Below are 24290 nucleotides of genomic sequence, written 5' to 3' on the forward strand. Positions count from 1 at the left end.
GGTTGCTGTTCATTGATTTCAGCTCTGCCTTTAACACTGTCATCCCCGCCAGCTTGATCACCAAACTCAGCGGACTTGGCATCTCCACCTCCCTCTGCAACTGGACACTGGATTTCCTCACCAACAGACCACAGTCTGTCAGGGTCAACAACCTCACCTCCTCCACTATAACACTGAACAGTGTGCCACAGGGCTGTGTGCTCAGCCCTCTCCTCTACTCCCTCTTCACCCACAACTGCATCCCTAAGTACGGATCCAACGCCATCATTAAGTTTGCTGACGACACCACGGCGGTAGGACTGATCAGTGACAACGATGAGTCAGCCTACAGAGAGGAGGTCCAGCACCTGACAACCTGGTGTGCCAACAATAACCTCGTCCTCAACTCCAAGAAGACGAAGGAAATTATTGTCGACTTCAGGAAGGTCAGAGGAGGCAGTCATACCCCCATCCATATAAACGGGACTGAGGTGGAGCGCGTCTCCAGCTACAAATTCCTCGGGGTACATATCTCGGAGGATTTGTCCTGGTCCCTCAACACCTCCAAGCTGATCAAAAAGGCACAGCAGCGCCTTTACTTCCTGAGGAGGCTCAAGAAAGCCCACCTGTCCCCCCAGATCCTGACCAACTACTACCGCTGTACCATCGAGAGCATCCTGACCACCTGCTTCACGGTATGGTACAGCAGCTGCACTGTTGCGGACAGGAAGGCACTACAACGGGTGGTGAAAACCGCGCAGCACATCATCGGTGCCCCGCTCCCTGCCATGGATGCCCTCCACCGAAAACAGTGTCTGAGACGGGCTGGGAAGATCATTAAAGACCCCTCCCACCCCAACCATGGACTGTTTGCCCTCCTCCCATCAGGGAGGAGGTACAGGAGCCTCAGATCTCGTACCAGTAGGATGAGGAACAGCTTCTACAATTATACCATCACATTGCTGAACTCGGAGTCCCGCCGATAGATTTCTCCGGTCCCTCCGTCCCCATTGTTTAATTATTCTGTATTTTTTGATTATTCTGTATCTTCTTTTTTTTTTTTTTTTTTCTATATGCACTACTACTACTACTACGGACTGACGCAAAACTGCATTTCGTTGTACCCATACTTAGTATTTGTGCAATGACATTAAAGTTGAATTGAATTGAATTGAAGACTTGGGTCAAGAACAGATAAGGCATTTTCCAACAGGAGGGAAAGAAAGAGCATCCACATTTTTGAGATGGGTAATGGTATAGAAACTAAAATAAATCAGGAGACTAATGATAAAAGACAATATGATAAATATGGTGAAGAACCACGTTGAATGCATGAAGTGCAAAGAACTTGACAAGGAAATAAGAGTAAAAAGACACCCAGATGCCATCTGAACAAGTAGAATAATAAAAGTTAAAGGAGGAGTTGTGCATTTAGGATACAAAAGGAGATCTGCTCGCGGAGGCAGAAGGCTTCTCTAAGATATCAAATGAAGACGGGGACAATGCCAATAATCGATAGAAGTAGAAAACAAGTTGATTGAATGAAAACAAGCAAAGCAATTTTAAATACAGCACAAAGTGCCCAAGTAACTTCGCGGGTCAGGCAGCATCTGTGGAAGGTATGGATAGGTGATGTTTTGGTTCGGGACCATTCTTCAGAAGGGGGCGCATCAATCCTAGTGCACACTCATTTCTCCCACTATCCCACCCCTTTATGCATCTCCAACCCCCACCTCCCTCGCGTATCAATTGCCAGCCTTTGTCCCGCCTCCTCCCATTTTCCAGCCCTAATACAGCCCTGCCACAGGTGCTAGCTGACCCGCTGAGTTAGTCTCGTACTTTGTGTTTTACTCAAGATCCCTGAATCAGTAGTTCCCTGCATCTCCAAAGCAATTCTAAAGCTTGGCTCTTCACCAAGTGTAAAAACGACATCTATTCTGGACAGCATACAAGCAGGTTACCAGGGGTAACTAAGTGGAAATTGAAGAGGACTTTCTCATAATCTTCCAATTTTCTTTAGATATGGGAAAAGTGTCAGATGTTTATAGGACAAACTAAAAAAAAGGATACATTGCACAAATACAGCCAGGCAATTGAAGGTTGGGAACATTTTATAATCACCCAAGACCAAATTAACTGTCACTTCAATAAGGATTACTATATTACAACTGGTGCTGATTTGATAAAGAGAAATCATAGTCACCAACGCAATGAGTTCATTAATGAAGCAACAGAGAGTTGTTGAAGACAGCATGGCTGCTTTTGTAGATATGTACCTTCAAATAACATTTGACAGATATCACCAAAACCTCCATGAGATTTAAGTGGATGTGGCAGCATGAATGGAAAACCGACAAGAAAGAAATAAGAAAAATAGTTGCAGCAGTCATTGGCAGTTTATCAGATAGATGTGAAGTATACTGTGGTGACCTCGTATATTGAAACCGTGCTACTTCTAATGAATATAAACGGCATGCTCTTTGATTATACCCTGCCTAATTCTTTAGTCTGTAGATGACACAAAACATGGAGTTATGGTAAACAGCAAAGAACACTTCAGGAGCATAAAATGGACAGATATATAGTTGATAACATTTTATGCCAAGAAGTATGAAGCAGTACATTTTCAGCAATACAAATGCAAAGCCAAGAACAAAAAGCGAGATGAGAAAACACATTATTTTGCAGTAGACGGAATTAGCTGAATTGCACTGTCTGAACGAGTAAAGGATGCAGACTCAATTATAATTTTAAAAGCAAATGGATGCATACCTAAAAGACCAATTCTACAGTCCTGTGCAAAGGGCAAACATCTAACTGACAATTTCCAAGAGTTAGCATAAAATTTATATATTTAAAATAAAAAGTGTAACCAATACCAAAACATCTAGTTAATTGCTTGCCAACCAATTAGATGCTAATTTTTAAGAAAGAACTGCAGATGCTGGAAAAATCAAAGGTAGACAATAATGCTGGAGAAACTCAGCAGGTGAGGCAGCATCTATGGAGTGAAGGAATAGGCGACGTTTTGGGTCGAGACCCTTCTTCAGACTGATGTTGGGGGGGTGGGAAAAAGAGAGGAAGAGGCGGAGACAGTAGGCTGTAGGAGAGCTTGGGAGGGAGGGAGAAAGCAAGGACTTCCTGAAATTGGAGGTCGATGTTCATATCGCTGGGGTGTAAGCTTCCCAAGTGAAATGTGAGGTGCTGCTCCTCCAATTTGCGGTGGAATTCACTCTGGCCATAGAGGAGGCCCAGGACAGAAAGGTCGGATTCGGAATGGGAGGGGGTGTTGAAGTGCTGAGGTGTAGATGCCAATGATCTTTGCTCATTCACCAAACAATTTTTAATCAGACAATATTTATAAATCAGATATCATCTCAGAACACATTAACACAAAACATGGGGCAGTATTAAACACATTCCTGGAATTCAGGCAGCTAACATCCACAATTGATTGTTCTTAAATAATTTTCACAAAATTTAATCCGGTTTACCATCTACAAGGCTTAAAGATGTGGTATGATAGCTCAGTTCCCTTCTATTTCGAAAATGGGCTTTATATTTAGTATTTTTCAGTCATTTGGGAATTGGCTGGTTCCAATCAACTCTGAAAAATAACCAGAACAATAACTGCTCTTGCAACAAGTCTCTGATCTCAATCTCTTTAGCACACGCTTCCACAATTTTGTTTCCCTGTGTCTTCCAGGAACATTGCTGGAAAACAAGTTAAATATTTCAGAAATTTCTTTCTGGGGATTTTTTTTTTTTTACACAGGCTTGGTATTTAAGTTATACTATTCTTGTTAATCTTGAATTTTTTGGCTTCTAGTGCATTCAGCTCCAGATCTTACAGCTTTGGTCCAAAAGTGATACAAGAAATGAGATGAGAAAACCGACCATCAATAAGCCTTAGTACAACAGAAATTAATGAGAATCAAAGCGAAAAATCTGCAAACGATGGAGTTATGAGCCCAAAGAAAGACACTAAATAAATAGAAGCTATTTGGTCATTTATGTGTGCTCCATTTATGGTTGCAGATTAATTACGACTTCACTGCAGTGGTTTCCCAGGAATATGCCTGAAGCCCAAGTTATTTGCAGCTGGTTTGTTGGGCCAACTTTTCCAGTCAGAGTAATTTCACAGCAAGAACTTTCCAAGCCTCAGTGGCAAGATTCCGATGACTTCAGTGACAAGACCATTATCTGGGGTGTCAGGCAGCATCTGTGCAGGGAATGAACATGATATTTCAGGTCGGGGTTCTTCTTCAGATTGAATGGAGTAAAGGGGAGAAAGCTGGAAAGGGGAGATTGGGGAGGAGAAAAGCCATGGAAATAATAGGTGAGGGAGGTTGATTGGCAGATGGCAAATGTGTGTCTTGGGACGGGAGAATAGTGCACTGAGGAGTGGAAAGGTGCTGGGTGACTGGCTGGCTGGGAGTGGGGCAGAATTGAGGGGTATTACTTGAAATTGGAGAAGTGGATTGTAAGCTACCCAAGCGGAAAATTAGGTGTTATATTTCGAGTTTGTAAGTGGTCTCACTCTGGCAATGAAGGACATCGAGGAGAAAAAGATTGGTTTTGCAATAGGGATTTAAAATAGTTAGCAACCAGCGGATATGAAGGGTTACGGGGAAAAGGCAGAAAAATGGGATTAAGACACAAAGATCAGCCATGATTGAATGACGGAGTAGACTCGATGGGCTGAATGGCCTAATTCTACTCTTATAACTAGTGAGCTTCAGTAAGCCTTGGCAGATAGAGCACAAGGTTTCAGTGAACCTGTTGCCAAGTCTACGCTTGGTTTTGCTGATGTAATGGAGGCCACATCGGGAGCATTAAATGCAATGGATATGGTTAAAGAGGTGCACATGAAAGTCTGTTGCATCTGGCAGGGCTGCTGAATGGAAGTGAAGCAGAAGGTGTTACATTTCCCCTGGTTGCAGGGGAAATTGTCTGGGGAAGGGTTGGGTGTACAGGGACAAACAAACCAAGGAGCTGTGGAGATAGTGGTCTCCATGAAAAACAAAAAGGTGGTCAGACAGGATGATGTAACTGGTTATGGGATCACATTGAACTTGGCAGAAATGTTGGAGATTGATTATTGGTTGACCAAATTGGTCATTGATTGCTCAGGTGCAAATGCTGGACATCAGCCAGTAATTCTGGCTTCCACAATCGGTTCTAGTTTGGTAGTGAAAAGCAGTTGGAGAATCACCATCACATAACTGGTAATTTATGTAGAATCCCCAAACTTTCTGCAACTTACAAAAGGAAACAGCTGCAGTTCTACTTGGTACTGATGACATTTCTATGCAGATCCCAGGCGATTATTTTACCTCTCCCAAACATAAGCCACAAATGGCTATGAGTAACCTCATCTATTTGCAACTTCTCAAATATTACCTCCAAGACTTGCCATGGATTGATTGGCAAATAACATGATGTTCTTTTGACCATTTTCAAAAAGAGTGTCTAACCAATTCCCCTTACCAGTAACATTACCGGCATTGTATTTCCTAGAAAATTGCTGATTGGAGGTGGGGTAGAATTAAATATTGATTAGAAACTTAACTGGATCATTCTAATTATATGGTAGTAGTTGTGACATTTACATTGAGATCCAAGTTTTGGCGCAATGTTACAGCATCAGGTGTGGGTAAATGTCAGCCCTGTGCCCTGAAGAATGTTGGATGGGTCTATATGTACTGATGCAGTTTTAATTTTTGCTGCTGCAGCTGCATAAATACTGTGGCCTTGCACCCCAGAGACTTTCCATCAAGACACAAGCCATTTACTTCGGTTGTCTCAAACTACCCAGAACAAAGCAGCCTGCATAATTGATGCACAATCTTGCACACTAAATATTTACTTCCTCCATGACCTGCATACCGTGACATTTATAAAATGCACCAGGGCAAATAAAGGTCAGTAATAAATACTACCCTTGCAACCAACATCCAGAGTCCTTAAGTGAACCACATTAAAAAGTACTCAACATCAACTTGCAGTTGCTGGAGCTATTCCCCAACGAGACTATCCTCCTTCTTTGGCTAATCAGGTTGGGGATTAGCCATGGTACACCTTTAATTTGTAGACACTACATTTTGGATGAGACATGGAAACACCATCTGGGATTTTCCACATTATTTTAGATATTCAATTTATTTTTAGTTTAAGAATACAATGAGAAAGGAAAATATCTGAAAGCTTTTTGCAAACTTGGTGTCAATTTACAATTCTTATACGAAACACACTTGAACATTTCAGTCACTAGTATTCATTTTTCAATGCTTAAAATCTTTTTGCTTATGTTGATTCGAACATTTTGCTTTATGGTACCGAATACTTAAATTGCAGGCAATAAAATATTTCCACTAGTTACTGAGTGGTGAAGGAAAATATTTCCACTAGTTATTGAGTGCCAGGAACAAAAAAAGAATGAAAAGACTGACCGGTACAGTGAAAGTCTAACTTTCAATACAACATCCTTTATTCATTTCCAATCTCTGTTCCTGCCATATTTAGATCTCATTTGTTGCTTTTTAATGATTGCTTTGTAGAGGTAACGAAGACTTCATGTTTATCTACGAGCTCCATGACATTTGAGTGAGTTTACTCCATATCTGCAATGCTAACATTTCAAGAGGGCTAGATTACAAAAACAGGGATGCAATGCTGAGGCTCTACAAGACGCTAGTCAGGCTGCATTTGGAGTATTGTGAGCACCATATCTGAGGAAGGACGTGGGGCTGGCTCCATAGGAGGTTTACAAGAATGATCCCATGAATGAATGGGTTAACATATGATGAGCGTTTGACGGCACTGGGCCTGTACTCACTGGAGTTTAGAAGGATGAAGGGTGACCTCATAGAAACTTACCGAATAGTGAAAGGCTTGAATAGAGATACACGTGTTAAGTTTAGAGATACTGTACGGAAACAGGCCCTTCGGTCCTCCGAGCCCACACAGACCAGCAATTTCCGCACATTTTCACGATCCTACACACTCGGGACAATTTGCAATTTTTACCAAAGCAATGACCTACAAACCTGTACGTCTTTGAATTGTAGGAGGAAATCGGAGCATCAGGACAAAACCAATGCGGTCACGTGGAGAAAGCATAAACTCCCTACTGACAGCACCCGTAGTCAGGATCGAACCTGGGTGTCTTCAGGCACTGTAAGGCAGCAACTCCGTCCATTGCGCCGCCCACTGTGCCTGAAGAGAAAAATCTCAAAGTTCTTATTTCTGACCCAGTGATCTCTACTGGAAAGAGTTTGATCAACATCAGAAGAGAGAACTGATATTATCCGTGATGCCAATATGGCATTAAATTGCTGGCCAACATTATTTACTGGGAGAAGCATGAGATGAAAATAGTTCTGAGGAAAGAGCTGCACCCAAAAAGCTAGCTTGCTGGTTTTCTCCTGAATTGCTGATTGATCTCAATCATGTTTCCAGAGTTTTCCGTTTTTTACAGTAACTACCTTAGAACTGTGTGCCATTAACAAGACAATGCCTGTAAAAGGAGGTAAGTAGAGAAGACTAATAGAGAAAAAAATTGATTAATGAAACAGGAGAAAAAGCTAATCAATTTCACGAATAAAGAGCAAGTTTTCTTAAACCATGTCAGTGAAATGGCATACAAAAGACACAGCGGCACATGCAATGTGTGTAAAACCTACCATCTGTACTTTGCAATTCTTGGATCATAACCTATTTACCTCGTACCAGTCTTGTAGATTGTTATTGGATAAGTCGAGTTCACAAACATGTGAGCAGAAGGCAGCAATGTCACTTTCCTCTCCAGCAGTGTTAATTCCACAACCATCCAGCACGAGGATAGCTGGAAGGTTTAGACGTGCTAAAGGAAACATATACTCTGTTTAATTCTGAACAATGGAGTAAATAATACACCAACTTTAACAGAGAATTATTTTGCATATTTTCCCCTCAGAGACAACAGATGGGAACGACATAATTGCTCTATTAATGGTTAAGTTATTCCTTTCTGATACCAAAGTTTGCATGCAAGGAAATCATTCCTTACTTCAAAACCACAATACATTCAGGCAACCAAAGTACACAAGGGCCGATATATAAGGAAGCAAGAAATGGTGCAGATTCATAGTTCAGTGTCAATTCATTGCGTAGATCTAGTATATTAAAATGTTGAATTTGTTATATGATGGCCTGTTACAAGCATTTTTGATGGTGATAAACTCAATAACTCCATGAAGATCAGAATTTGATCTTCAACTCTCTAATGAATGACCATCATGGGAAATGTCTCATAGAAACATAGAAAATAGGTGCAGGAGGAGGCCATTCGGCCCTTCGAGCCAGCACCGCATTTCATTGTGATGATGGATGATCGTCCCTAATTAATAACCCGTGCCTGCCTTCTTCCCATATCCCTTGATTCCACTAGCCCCGAGAGCCCTATCTAACTCTCTCATAAATCCATCCAGTGATTTGGCCTCCACTGCCCTCTGGGAATTGTGGAATTTGTGAATTCCACAAATTCACAACTCTGGGTGGAAAGGTTTTTTCTCACCTCAGTCTTAAATGGCCTCCCCGTTATTCAAAAACTCTGGCTCCTGGTTCTGGACTCGCCCAACATTGGGAACATTTTTCCTGCATCTAGCTTGTCCAGTCCTTTTATAATTTTACACATTTCTATAAGAACACCCCTCATCCTTCTAAACTCCAGTGAATACAAGCCTAGTCTTTTCAATCTTTCCTCATATGACAGTCCCGCCATCCCAGGGATCAACCTCGTGAACCAACGCTGCACTGCCTCAATCACAAGGATGTCCTTCCTCAAATTAGGAGACCAAAACTGTACACAATACCCAGATGTGGTCTTACCAGAGCCCTATACAACTGCAGAAGAACCTCTCTACTCCTATACTGAAATCTTCCTGTTATGAAGGCCAACATACCATTAGCTTTCTTCACTGCCTGCTGTACCTGCACGCCAACTTTCAGTGACCGGTGTACAAGGACACCCAGGTCTCACTGCACCTCCCCCTTACCTAACCTAACTTCATTGAGATAATAATCTGCCCCCTTGTTTTTGCCGCCAAAGTGGATAACCTCACATTTATCTATATTATACTGCATCTGCCACGCATCTGCCCACTCACTCAACCTGTCCAGGTCACCCTGCAACCTCCTAACATCCTCTTCACAGTTCACACTGTCACCCAGCTATGTGTCATAGCAAACTTGCTAGCGTTGCTCCTAATTCCCTATTCCACATCATTAATATATATATGGTAAACAGTTGCGGCCCCAACACCAAACCTTGCGGCACTCCACCTGCCATTCTGAAAAGGACCCGTTCATTCCTACTCTTTGCTTCCTGTCTGCCAACCAATTTTCTATCCACGTCAACACCCTACCCCCAATAGCATGTGCTCTAATTTTAGTCACCAGTCTCCCGTGCAGGACCTTATCAAAGGATTTCTGAAAGTCTAGATACACTACATCCACTGGCTCCCCCCCTTCATCCATTTTACTTGTCACATCCTCAAAAAATTCCAGAATTTGTACAAGGAGTATAGTGAAGGGTTGAGAATGCTTTCTTGCAGGGGATTAATAATCAGAATTATTGTGGAGGATATTTTGTTGCCTATCCTCACTGTGTTGTCAGGTCAGAAGCAAGTGGGAATTTCCTCCCGTGTAGTATTAGCCATGTGCCCGCTAGGATGTTGATCCCCCTCCAGTTAAGGTGCAACCCATCCCTTTTGTACAGGTCATCAGGAGAAATCTCGATTAAAAGTAATGAGAAATGTGCCTTCATACTTTGGATTTATACGTCTAAAACTTAAAGGTAGAAAAAAGGAATTGCAGATACTGGTTTACAAAAGACGACATAGAGTGCTGGGGTAACTCAGCGGGTCAGACAGCATCGCAGGAGAACAAGCATAGATGACATTTTGAATTGTGACTCTTCTTCAGACTGAAGAACCTTCTTTCAGAATTCAAAAACGTAACGGTGATCATAAAAGGACCTTTTCCATAGTGCCATACCAAAACCTGCCTTTCAAAACTGGATTTCTTCGCAAATTGGTTCTAGATTCATATTGATAATTCTCCCAAATGCTAGAAAAAATATATAAAAGAGTGAAGCTTGCATTCTGAGGTTTGTTGAATGCTTGATGCATAAATACACATCAACAGGATTTGCAGTTCAAATGCATGGGAAACATTAAAACATGTAAGGAATTGCTTGGGGTCTGCAATCATCACATCCATTTTACTTCAGGACCACATAAGTGGTAAATTGGTGATTTTCTGCAAGAAAACAAGCAAGAACTAGGTTTTGTGGCAGATATAGAGGCTCACTCACCTTTCACAGGTGAGCCCCGGGGCCCAAAACAGATGTGAATGCCAATACCCATTCCTCGTCGATACGGGAAGTTTTCTGGGCTGTACTTCTCACAAATAACCTCAACAAAACTGCGTCCACGTGTGACACTCATCTTTCAATTGACAAGAGCAGTCTGCAGACTGTAGAGATAAGAGCCAAATAATTAAACTTATTCCTGTACAAATAGATTAGAGGAATGCAGGCAAAGTATTAAAATGAGACCAAGTTATGCTTAATCCAATTTTGTATGATATCTAGGCATGCAAAACACCCATAATAATGACAGAAATTATATACAGGTGCACAACCTTTTATCCGGAGTTCCGGAAACCGAAAAGCTCCGAAAACATTTTTTCCAAGATGTCGTCTGCACACCAAAGCTCGCGTTTGGCGCCAAACTTGACCCGAAACGACCCACGGTCAACCCAGGTCTGTACTACTGTAGCGGCTGCCTCCTCCCCGGAGAACGGGGAGACACTTAAACATCTGTAAATCATTGCTTAAATGTTAGTTTGGAGGGCTTTTATGTGAATGGAGGGGGAGGGGGAGGGGGGGGGGGTGAAGGGGGAAACTTTAATTCTTAGTCCCCTACCTGGTCGGAGAGGCGGGGAGCGGGCAATGCCTTACCGGGTCGCCGTGCAGTAAGCTCCGGAGCGCAGTGGCCGCCGACTCCCAACATCGCTGGAGCTGGGGCTGCGGGCGTCCGGCCGCGGGCGGCGCCGGTTGTAGCTCCGACCCTGGCAACTCTACCCCTGGCTGCGCGGCGCTCCAAATCCAGCGCGGCCCGCGGCCGGACGCCCGCAGCCCCAGCTCCGCGATGTTGTGTGTCGGCGGCCACAGCGCTCCGGAGCTTACCGCACGGCGACCCGGTAAGGCATTGCCCGCTCCCCGCTGGTATCCCAGCGCTGCGACGCCGCCGACTTCCAACATCGCGGAGCTGGGGCTGCGGGCGTCCGGCTGCGGGCGGCGCTGGATTTGGAGCGCCGCGCAGCCAGGGGTAGAGTTGCCGGGGTCGGAGCTCCAACCGGCGCCGCCCGCGGCCGGACGCCCGCAGCCCCCAGCTCCGCGATGTTGGGAGTCAGCGGCCACAGCGCTCCGGAGCTTACCGCACGGCGACCCGGTAAGGCATTGCCCGCTCCCCGCCTCTCCGACCAGGTAGGGGACTAAGAATTAAAGTTTCCCCCTTCACCCCCCACATAAAATCCCTCCAAACTAACTGACTAACATTTAAGCAATGATTCCCCAGTCTCTGGGGAGGAGGCAGCCGCTCCAGACTTTTCAAGCCGCCCGCGCTACCCACCTAATCTACGCTAAAAATCTTCCATTCGGAAATCCGAAAAATTCCGAAATCCGAGAAGTGTCTGGTCCCAAGGCTTTCGGATAAAAGGTTGTGCACCTGTAATTAATTGAAGTTGTTTGAGATATGCAAAATTGTCTAACGCAAGTTTAGAGTGAATCCTACTCATTTGTCTTTATAATATTGGAACTAATTTTTTTCATCATGCATTGCACTGCATATACATGGTTAATCTTCCACTGCAGGATGTTTTCATTGTTTTTACAGATTTTACGGCACGAGAAAGTTTGCATTCAGAACAATCTTTCATTTGAGTAGAATGCTGCAGCATCAAATATATATTAGCTTTGAGAACCACCATTGCTTTGCAAATAATTAGGTTCCCTCAAATGTGGTGGAAGTACTGCGACCCCGAAATGGAAGTCCCACGTAGCAATACCAACTAATTAATAATAGGATCCGCATCACTGGCAAACTACCTACAATCCCACACAAATCTAGACCTTCAACATTGGAGAAACAATTGTGTATATTATTAGCCAAGCTAATAGATTATTAACTATTTAAATATGTATGTAAAAAAAATGTCAAAATGTAGAACCTTTATCTTGTGTATAATAAAGAGGTAGTAGTATTTATTTCAAAAAGCGAAACAAGATAAAGAACTTGCATTTATATAGTGCCGATTTTGTCCTCATGATGTTCTAAACTATATGGTTTCCATGGTTTCAAAATTGCTGGCAGCCCGTGAGGGCAAGGCTGACAGCTCTGTTTATAATTAAGGCTTTGTGTTTCCATTTATTTGACATGGGGACTGGCAGGTCATCAAGTAAATATTGAACAAATGCCTCAACTAGATCTTTTTGAATTCCATAAACCAACTCACTGGAATTTGTCATTTTCCTATCAGCTGCTGAAGCCATGTTAAAAATAGGAAGTTAACAAATCCTTGCGGAAATTAACATATTTTTGGTTAACTCTACCTTTGCATACAAATGATCACAAAACCCATGCATCCACCTGCCTGTGACACTATAAGGAAAATACAGTTAATAATAATCCAAAGCATGTCAAAAAAATGTGCAAAGACGGATATTTGAGTTTCCTATTTGTCACCTTATAAATTGCATGCCGATGTACAGAAAACTTTTAGGCACAAAATGCTGGAGTAACTCAGCTGGACAGGCAGCATCTCTGAAGAAGGGTCTCGACCCGCAACGTCACCCATTCCTTCTCTCCAGAGATGCTACCTGTTCTGCTGAGTTACTCCAGCATTTTGTGTTTATCTTTGATTTAAACCAGCATCTGCAGTTCTGTCCTGTACAGAAAACGTCAATATATTTGAAATAGATGGGATAAACATGTAGTGAAATGATCAAGGAGGTTGCTATCTTAAAGTGAATAAACACCGGAGGAAATTAGAAAGACAATTATTTTTGAATCATCCTTATCTACACCACAGTTAACAAAGGATTGAAGCTTTTTTAATGTACTGTTGTTCAAACAAGGAAGAGATAACCAAATAATTAAAGCCCAATTAAAGTTCAGTGACAAATTATTGGAATCAATGCTGAGAGAAATATAAACCATTTAAAAAGACATAGATTAATCAAGCATTGTCAATTTGGGATTACTCCCTGTACCAGGTGCTAGTGAGGCAAGAAATAGGAAACAGTAGTTAAATATTTGGCCAAGGAGCTGTTATAGAGGGAAGGAGGGCTTCAGATGCCCGGATCATTGGGATCTCTTCCAGGGCACATGGGACCTGCACAAGGAGGAAAGATTGGACCTAAACCAAAAGGGCACAGACATCCTTGCAGGAAACTTTGCTTGTGCTACTTGGAAAAGGTTTAACAGATGGGAACTGGAGCAGTAGGTGGAGAGATTGAGAACGTAGGGACAAATAATGCTGGAATAACTCAGGCAGCATCTTTGGAGAGAGGGAATGGGTGACGTTTCGGGTCAACACCCTTCTTTAGACTGATGGCAGAGGTGGGGGCGGGACAAAGATAGAATATAGTCGGAGACAGTAAGACTAGTGAGAGAACTGGGAAGGGGGACAGGATAGAGAGGAAAGCAAGGGCTATCTGAAGTTAGAGAAGTCAATGTTTATACCGGTGGGGTGTAAACTACCCAAGCGAAATATGAGGTGCTGTTCCTCCAATTTGTGCTGGGCAACACTCTGACAATGGACTCAGGACAGAAAGGTCAGATTGGGAATGGGAGGGGGAGTTGAAGTGCTGAGCCACCGGGAGATCAGGTAGGTAAAGACGGACTGAGCTGAGGTGTAAAGCGAAATGATCGCAGAGCCTGCGCTTGGTCTCGCTGATGTAGAGAAGTTGACACCTGGAACAGTGGATACAGTAGATAAGGTTGGAGGAAGTGCAAGTGAACCTGCCTCAATAAGCATAAGCGAGTTTGGTATTCCGACTGTGCATGCTCAGGTCATAGGTCACTCGCTATAAACATTCTCGGCAGCTGTGCTGCTGCGTGTGTGCAGGCCTGCATTTCGTCCGTGGTCGGGCCTGGGTTTCCAGCGATGCGGACGCTGCTGGCCGTCCCTGTCCCCTCCTGGGTGTCCCGTCCCGGTCCGGGAGCAGCCGGAGGTGTCCGCAGTGGATCTGGGCTGGCGTGGCGTGGCCTGGGGCGGCCCCAGGCTTGCAGCCGGCGCTGGCTCCACACGTTTAAGCCGCCGGGTTCGATCCTGGCTGCGGATGAGGCTCAGGTCTGCGTGCGCGCAGAAGCAAGAATGTCTCTCTGCCGGTCCAGTCTCTCTCCCATCTCCCACTCGCATATGCCCCTTCTCTCTCGCTGTTACACCCCGCTCTCCAGCTACCTGGTACCCCCGTTCAGATTAAATATATTTTTACACAGAAATTATGAATAAAGATATGAATTCATACACAGCTTATACAGCCAATAATACGTTCGCTTTTTCTTTATCGCGAATGACCTTTGACAAATCCCATGATTCCTTGCGTTTTTCGGAATACCGAGCTCGCTTATTCAAATGGATATGCGATTGAAAAGGGATGCACAATTCTGATCAAACTCCAGATTGAAAATATCACAACTAATTACATTTTTTCTTGTATCCACATACAACTGGAACTACCATAACTCCAGTGTATAATTGGGAGCAACACTATCGCTGGTCAGCATCCTTGCATCAAGGACAACTGGGGTGTGAGAAGGTGGTTAAAGAATGAGAAAGCTCTGGTTGAAAAAAGAAGAAATACAGCTCTGGATGGCTGACAGATAACCCCTGCTGTGTTCCTTAAGAATCAGGAGCAGGCTTTTGCAATTGGAAACTTAATACATCAGATAGAATTTCCAAAGCAGCAGATAATTAATCATATTATAGATATTTTACTGGAAGACAATTTCAGATGCAGTGCTGATTTTTGAGACTGCTGTTGAACAGGTAAAGTATTCATGAAGGGCAAGTGGCCCCTTTTAAAAGAATCAAACCATTGAAAATACATGTTATGGCAAACAAAACTAGCTTGTAGGCAAAATGACTTAAAATCAGTAAAATCTATAATCCTATAATGATACTGGCCAGCCTCCACATTAAAACTAAGGATTATGTTCATGAAATATGAAAAGCAACAATTGAAATAGAAGAGCACAAAATGGATGAAAGTATTTTGTGGTAAATCCTTCCCAACAGCTTATAACAGGAGAGGAAATATTGACCAGCTCCAACCACTAAAAAACACATTCAAAGCTTCTTATTTATTCCTAGCACAAGAGCTACAGCACAAAGGATAATTGCAAAGTGAACTATTTTTATAAAGGAAATATAAAATATTAACCTACTATTGGAATGTCCAAAGGCAGATCAAATTGATGGATTTTTATTTATGATAACCTTAAAACTGCTGAGTCTATAGAACCGCTCCGGAATGGAATCCAACAACCACAATTGTCAGGTCTCCAAAGGCAACTAGAGCACAACAAAAGAACTCAACAGTTACTAGAATCTTCCTTGCCAGAGCACACTACTTAACCCTGAGAGTGTGCACATTTGTCACACAGATTTTGAAATTATTAACCAAATTTATCTCTTCCAAGATCAATAGTTCTTGCAATCACAGGAGCACAATCATGTTTCTAAATACACAGCATTCTTGACTGGTAACTTGACATCTAGTACAGTTTGATGAGCAGACACTTTTTCTTCATTAACACCCATCACTTAATTTCTAAACTTCACTCAAAGTCTTGTCATCCTTTATTTTATCACCTATTCGCACCTGTGAAATTGAACATTGAACAATACCCTATCGGTCATAAAAATACCCTTTAATTTTATTATAATCATGAATTATTAAGTGCGATAGCCTTGAATTCCCTTTGTTTTCTCTCAATCTAAGCTTTTTTCTCTTTATCTAATCATTATTGAATCCAGCTCTCCTCAACAACTTACAGCTTTTGTCCAAAAGAATGGAGATGCAATTGTTCTGAGAACAAAGAATGGAGCAAGCTGCATTCAATGTGTAGGAAGGAACTACAGATGTTGGTTTACACTGAAGATAGACACAAAAAGCTCGAATAACTCAGCAGGTCAGGCAGCCTCTCTGGAGAATAGGAATAGGTGGGTCTCGACCTGAAACATCACCTATTCCTTTTCTCCAGAGATGTTGCCTGACCTGCAAAGCAGCATTCAATGTCAGGTGAGCTGCATATCTCTGCAGTTTCTGTGCTCGGTATGATATCCGCTTCATTTCTCTTATACTTTAATATATCGTAGATCCAAACCAGTTTCTGGAGAAGAGCATTTCCAGTATAAAATTAGAATATATTTAAGTTTGCAAACAAAAAAAAAATCAATATTAGAAATTATTGTTCCTTCATCTGCTCTAATTATTTGGAGCCCCGAGTCTGTTATGCAGACAACTTGCAAAGTAAAAGAAGGGAAGAATTCAAAATACCTGGTGAAAAATCCAATTAGACGATGGGCAAATCTTATTTTCCAATTGACTTCACTTCCTTCTGAACTATGGATTATATATTTGGCTTTGAGAACAAGTCTGCAGCTCTTGCACTGGAAGAGATAGATTCAGGTACAGATGATAGAAACATCCTAACCATACCTGTCAGCACAGCCTTTGGGACCACCAAAGGATCAAACCAAGCAAGGCAAAACAGAGTGGAAAGAAGACATTGACAACAAAAGACAGATAAGTTATGACAAAGTTAAGAAATACTTATCTGGCATGTCTATACTCTGGTAGATGATACTTAGTATTTCAGATTGGTTTGGCTGTATTATTATTATTGAAATTAATAAAGAGAAAAGTAATGCAATTTAGACAAAATAAGCAGTTTATACTTGATGTGACTCTGGGTCCACATATCCTTCCAAAGTTGATTAAAGATATGGGACATAGATTTGCTGAGACTTATGCCCACAACTTCAATAGAGATGGATAGCAGAATGTTTCCTTAAACTGGCACCTGGCTGTTCCAAAAGGAAACCAATCCTAAGCCTGGAAGGCACAGGTTTATCAGTCTGACATTGGCTCTTATGAAAATACTGAAAGGATGTAAACAAATATACCCTTTATGATTACTGAGAAAGGGACAAGGTACCTTAGAAACAACCGACATAAATGACATCTAGAAATAGAAGGCAATTGACCTTTGAACAAAATGCTAAAACATTGTCAGGATGTCATATAAGATAGCAGTGTTACACTGTACTGGGGATTCCGTAAGGATACAACCAACTTCAGTCTTCATGATTTGTTTTGGTCCTTTTGCATCATACCCACCCAACTTGTAATATACATCAAACCTTCCCATTAACATTCTTTCCCCCAATCCACATCCCTTGCCCTCATCACAAACCATGGTCTCCTTCATCGTCCTTCCTCCACTCTATTTGCCAATTTCGTCATTCTCTTTTAATCCTTTTAATCCCCTTTACCTTCTTCTCTCCATCTTGAACCCCATTTCTCGATGCCCCCTCCTCTCCCCCGACCAGCTTCTACTTTGATCCTTCTCCACTGATATGCTCCGCCCAGCTGACCACCGTGACCTCCTGCTTCCCCTTTTAACCCTTGCCTGGCCTGCGATTTCTCTTCGACCTTCTTCCAATGCCCTCTCCCAGCTTAATCCCTCCCGTCCCAACTTGACACCCCCCTCCTCGGGCCTGTGCCCGGTCTCTGCGCCCCCTTTCAGTCACCGGAGGCCGCGGTGTCACCACCGTGTTCTCCATCCCCTGCTGTGCCGGCAGTCGCCCCGCTCTCCCCACCCACAGCCCCGGGCCGGCCTCACTCACTCACCCTCCCGCCTCCGCTCCCGGTCTGTTTTGCTGCCGACAGCGGCCGCGAGAGCGCGCCTCCCGAGTACGCGCCTGCGGAGCTGACGTCACAGCATCTTTCAGCAAACACGTGATTTGCGTAAACAGCAGCGACACGTGACCTCCCCGCGGCATCACCATGGCAACAAAGGCCTGGACCCAGGCCCAAAGCTAGACCGCGGAAAACAAGGGCTCTCACCGCCGTTATAACGTGCAATCTATTCACCCAATTCTTTGTGGCGATAGGTATAAACCCCGTCCTCTACCTCCACAACCAGTTGCATTGTGCACAGACTGATCCATGGGACCGGCAGAAAGACACACCCACGGTAATGGGCTGCATTTCACTGGGAGTGATGCCCATTCCACTAATTTGAGGTAAACAGATCAATGATAGTGGACACGCAAGAGACTGCTAACGATTTTCAGGATGTCAGAAGAAGATAGCCCTAAACTAACTGGGGGACGTGTAAGGACGCAACGAACCTCAGTTTCGAGGCTCCGTTTTAGGGTAATTTCCAAACCAACAAAGACCCCAAAACAATAACTTTCGATCAAAATACAGGGTGCTGGATGATCTCAGCAGGCCGAGGAGGAATCAATGATATTCCTCACAGATTTACCTTGCAAATACAACTATCATGAATCTGACCTAGAAATAAGCGACATCCAGAAACAAAATTTGCTATTTATTTTGTTTGGTAGATGTTGCTGACAATACGGGCCTTTATTGTTCATCATTAATTACCCCTGAATTCATGCAACAGTTAACACCCAATCGTGTTCGTAGGTCTGTATACACAAGATGGACCAATTCATATAAGGGTGGCAGATTTGCTTCCATGAAGGTTATTGGTAAAGATACAAGGAACAGCAGACGCTGGAATGTTGTATAAAACACAAAGTGCTGGAGTAACTCAGCGGGCCAGGCAGCATCTCTGCAGTGAAGAAAGCCAATGGCATGTTGGCCTTTATAACAAGAGGAATCGAATATAGGAGCAAAGAGGTCCTTCTACAGTGGTACAGAGCCCTAGTGAGACCTCACCTGGAGTATTGTGTGCAGTTTTGGTCCCCTAATTTGAGAAAGGACATTCTTGCTATTGAGGGAGTGCAGCATAGGTTTACAAGGTTAATTCCCGGGATGGCGGGACTGTCATGCTGAGAGGATGGAGCAGCTCGGCTTGTACACTCTGGAGTTTAGAAGGATGGGAGGATATCTCATTGAAACAGATAAGATTGTTAAGGGCTTGGACACACTAGAGGCAGGAAACATGTTCCCGATGTTGGGGGAGTCCAGAACCAGGGGCCACAGTTTAAGAATAAGGAGTAAGCCATTTAGAACGGAGGCAAGGAAACATTTTTTCTCACAGAGTTGTGAGTCTGTGGAATTCTCTGCCTCAGGAGGCAGGTTCTCTGGATGCTTTAAAGAGAGAGCTAGATAGGGCTCTTAAAAATAGCGGAGTCAGGGGATATGGGGAGAAGATAGGAACGGGGTACTGATTGGGGATGATCACATTGAATGGCGGTGCTGGCTCGAAGGGTGAAATGGCCTACTCCTGCACCTATTGTCTATTGTCTATTGTCTATTAACATGTATCGGTGACATTCCAGATCGGGACCCTTCTCTTGACGGATATTAGTAAACCAGTTTTAATTTTTGTAACAAGCTTTTTCTATTCCAGTTTTAATAATTCAAATTTAAATTCTTTAACTGTAATGGTGTAATTTGAAGGTATCTCTAGCTACAAGTAACTTAATCATATTAGAGTGCACAATGGATCATGATCCCTACCCTGAAGTACTCCAAATTACTTTGCAAAGGTTCTGACCACTTGGAAAATAAGAACACGTACAGTATGTCAGGCTGTTGTCCTTCACTACACAACTATAACTTGGCGTTCAACACCACCTCCAAACTTATCATCACATGCAAGAAGGGCGCCAACTCAGACAGAGGGTCACCTGCACCTCCTCCAACCTCATCTATTGCATCCGCTGCTCTAGATGTCAGCTGATCTACATCGGTGAGACCTAGCGTAGGCTTGGCGATCGTTTCTCCGAACACCTCCGCTCGGCCTGCAATAACCTACCTGATCTCCCGGTGGTTCAGCACTTCAACTCCCCCTCCCATTACGAATCTGACCTCCCAAAGTGAGCACCACCGGAAATTGGAGGAGCAGCACCTCATATTTTGTTTGGGCAGTTTATACCCCAGTGGCATGAACATTGATTTCTCCAATTTCCGGTAGCCCTTATTGTTCCTCCCCTTCTCAGCACTCCCTCAGCCCTCTGGCTCCTCCTCTTCCTTTCTTCTTCCCCCACCCACCCTACATCAGTCCAAAGAAGGGGTTCGGCCCGAAATGTTGCCCATTTTCTTTGCTCCATAGATGCTGCCGCACCCGCTGAGTTTCTCCAGCACGTTTGTGTACCTCCAACTCAAAACATCATTTGTACATTGCCATCCATTCATGCTGTCTTACTTGCTGAATCCCTCCAGTATTTTGTTTTTTTATTTAAGATTCTAGCATTTCTAGTTTCTTGTGTCTCTATGAAGAGAAATTGGCTCGGTTTGCTTTGTAATGGAAAAACCTAAACATAACAAAACCAATAAAGAATTCAGGAACAAAAGAGGCGGGGTGGAACAGATCTGATGAAAATGTAAAAATCCAATTTAATGACCTTTGTTTACAGTAATATATATCAAAAGCAGCAGTGACCCAACATCGAAGAACTCTACTGTATACCTCCATCCTTTCAAAATGGTTATTTACTTGTACAGTACTCTGCTCAGCCAACTTTATACTCTCACTGTGCCTTTAATTGAATGGGATTCAATTTTGCAAGCTTTTACAGTAGGCTATGTCCATTTAACATTAGTGAGCACACACATTCACACGCACATACATACCTAATTGTCTCCACTCTGAAACAAAAGTTACCTCATTCATTAAAATGGAGTAAGCAGGTAATACTTGAATATGCCCATATTGGGATACAAATCATTGTTCACAAGTTATAGGAGTAGAATTATGCCATTCGGCTCATCGGGACCACTCTGCCATTCAATCATGGCTGATCTCTGCCTCCTGATCCCATTTTCCCATAACTCTTGACATCCGTTCCAAGTCAAGTTATCGACTCATTTACTGAACAGTACAAGAGAATTTGGTGTTATGCTGAACAACCATAAAAGTTGTTTCAATCTGGCTCTGTTGCAAATACTGCCCCAATAATAAAGTAATTGCAAGTCATTTTCCTCAACTATCTCCTCCCAGAGGCTAAAAAGCTGATCCGTGAATTGCTGTCCATCTAAAAAGTAAAATGTACATAAACTTCACAACATATCAACTTCAAGAGAAATGCAGGGGCTTCTTTTGACCTCACAAAAACCTTTAACTGTGAGATTCTTAAACATTCTTCTCAAATCCCCATACAAAACCTGCTGACATTTTGCATCTGCTGCATGGTAGCTAGAAAGCTGTGATCTTAATGGGCTCTCAACATACCCAATTCCTGTGCAAACAGGTGTAAAGAAAGTCTGCACAGCCACCTCAATCTTTTTCACCATAGTGTTACACCTTATCTCCAATAAGCTTTTTGTCAGAATGGAGCTAGCCGAAAGGAAACTTGGGTAACTGTTTAATCTTTATTACTTCCGCTACAGATAGAACGTCAGAAGGGTCTCGACCCGAAACGTCACCCATTCCCTCCAGGAATGCTGCCTGTCCCGCTGAGTTACTCCAGCATTTTGTGTCTATCTTCGGTTTAAACCAGCATTTGCAGTTCCTTCCTACAGTCCAATTTCAGTTACTAAGCTGCTATACTCTAATGACTTGGTTATGATCACAAGTTCCAAGTCATTGTCATCTCATTCACTGATGTGTATGAAAGAATGGACCTTATGCTTCACGTCCACAAAATAAAACCTCATCCTGAAAACAAACATAAACCATAACATTTCCTATCATCAGTCCAACAACACTCCCTCTGACACAAAGCAAATTGTTCACCTAGCACTCTCCTGTACACTTCTGACACATGGGCTATCAACAGCACCCACCTCAAACCATTAGTTACCAACAGCCCCATTTTTGCAAAATCCTCCCGAATTCATTGCAGGGATAAGGTGAACATGTATCAGCTCATTCATTTCAACAGTTGTATTTAATCATTTTTGTGAGATCAAGAGGCCAAACAAAATGGGAATGATTCAGATTGAAACCCTGCATCAGGACTGAGAGTGGGGGGGGAAGATAGCCAGTATAAAGAGGAGAGGGGGAGGGGTGAGACAGTAGGTAGTAGATGATAGCTGGATTGTAATCACTATTTCATCTAATTGGCCCAAGAGTCTGCACATTATGATGATCTATTCTGCTTTTGTTAGCATTACAAGTTTAAATTGTACATATTTAAAATTACCCAGCCCAGCTGCTGGCAAAACGTCACTACACTCTGCCGCTATTTTCTCTTGAGGAATGAAGTGTTCTTCTAGTTTGCTTTTGGGTCTCATCGTAACAGTGGAGAAGGTCTAGTCTGGTCAAGTTGGTGTGGGAATAGGAAGGAGAGTCAAAATGGCATTGGGAGCTCAGGACAAACATTGCAGACAGAATGGAGGAGAAGTGTGCAGCGTTGGAGGAGAAGTGTGCAAAGGACTGCTTGGGTTCCTGAATGATGATGAGGTAGGAGTAGGAACAGTTGCAGGGGAATTTGTCTGGGGTCAGAGAGGAGTAGGTGGAGAGTGATGAGAAGTCCAAGCAGTCACAGAGAGAGTGGTCATGGAAGGCGGAGGGAGTGGGGAAGAATAGATGTGACTAGTAGTGGGAGCCTGTTGTAGCTGGCAGAAATGATAAAGGATTAGCTGCTGGATGTGGAGCTACCAGGGTGAACGGTGCAGAATAGAGGAACTATCTCTGTTCTGATTGGAGCATGGAGGTGTGAAGCAGAAGTCCAGGAAATTGAGGTAATGTGAGAGAGGGTTCCATCAACCACTGTAGATGGGAAGCAAATTTCCTGAAAAGTGACATTTTAGATGTCTTGGAATAGAAACCCTCATATTGAGGCAAATGTGGTGAAGGCAAAGAAACTGGGAGAAAAGGATGACATTCTTGCAAGAGACTCAATGGGGAGAGGTATGGTCTAGATAGTCTATGAGGCAGTGGGTTTATATCAATATTAGTGGATAGTTTGTTTCCTGAGATGGAGACAGAGAGATCCACAAAATGAAGAAAAAAGTCAGAAATGGTGCAAGTGAATTTGCGAATAGGGTAGATTTTAGTAATGAAGTGATGAATTTGATGAGTTCCACAATTGCGGGGAAGAGGCACCAATATTTAGGAACTGAATATTCATGACTCAGAGAGGCTATCGGGCCCTCCACTTTTTTCTGCAACTGAGATCCACCAGGTTTCGCTCCATCAACACTCCACATCACTGAGATGAGAAATGTTTTCATCGACCCGATGATGGATGAATCTTTGAAATTCACTACTTTAACTAGACAGATGTCAATATGATTTTTTGACATTAATGACATCAAGAGATACATGATTAGTGTAGAAATAGCACTAAAATAAGAGATTACTGACCAGGTATAAGGAACCTAATGGACTACTACTGCTTCAGTTTTAAATAGTCTTATTATCTTTGGTCTAGAACTGTTCAAAATGGAGAAGGAAATCTGGGGATGGCTTTGAGAATCTTGAGTCCCAAGTCGGAATCACAGACCAGCCCAGTGTAAATGGTGGAAGGAACACACCGTCTCCCAGATACCCAGCTTATAGGTCAACAAGTGCCTCTTTCTGTCCTTGTGGCAGTATTTCGGATCTCACATTGGCCTCATCAGCCATATCAGAACCCAGAGAGTCCAGTGTGGCAGAAATCATGGGACTCCATGGGAGTGCCGAAGAAGAACCTGCCATAGTTTCTGAAGAAGGGTCCTGCCCTGAAACGTCACTTATCCATGTTCTCCAAACATGCCGCCTGACTCGCTGAATTATGCCAGCACTTAAGAGTTCTTTTCTGCCTAGCTTGTTTTCATGTCAGTATTTTTGTAATTGCTATAGATCATAACAATGTAACCATCTAATGTACTGATACAGGAATCATCACAAGTGATTTTCACATGGAATTATACCGATTTTGTGGCCTGGCACCTATTTGCAATCTGACAAGTTTTTAAGAACCGTGACATAGAAGCATAATTGAAATGATAATCCAGATTTCTTCTAGATAATTTCCTGTCCTGAAATCAGAAAACAGAATTGCTAACTTAAGTACTTGCTACTTGTGCAGATGGGGTATTTTCAGCATTATTCTTATCAGTGGGT

The 24290-nt window shown here is 43.0% G+C and overlaps 1 protein-coding gene across 2 annotated transcripts in view; it reads right to left on the reverse strand.

Annotated features, from left to right (window-relative positions):
* Positions 1-18037, reverse strand: part of tbcel (tubulin folding cofactor E like) — a 54194-nt gene extending 36157 nt beyond the window's left edge. For both annotated transcript variants that reach the window (XM_033049826.1, XM_033049827.1), the window contains exons 1-4: positions 17948-18037; positions 16592-16704; positions 10337-10497; positions 7704-7843 (exon numbers count right to left, since the gene is read on the reverse strand). In XM_033049826.1, coding sequence (XP_032905717.1) covers positions 7704-7843; positions 10337-10469 — 273 coding nt within the window. In that variant the 5' untranslated portion in view covers positions 10470-10497; positions 16592-16704; positions 17948-18037. The remainder of the gene's footprint in view (positions 1-7703; positions 7844-10336; positions 10498-16591; positions 16705-17947) is intronic.
* Between the last annotated feature and the right edge of the window lie 6253 nt (positions 18038-24290).

This window comes from Amblyraja radiata, chromosome 33 (genome assembly GCF_010909765.2).
Source record: "Amblyraja radiata isolate CabotCenter1 chromosome 33, sAmbRad1.1.pri, whole genome shotgun sequence".
Taxonomy (NCBI): domain Eukaryota; kingdom Metazoa; phylum Chordata; class Chondrichthyes; order Rajiformes; family Rajidae; genus Amblyraja; species Amblyraja radiata.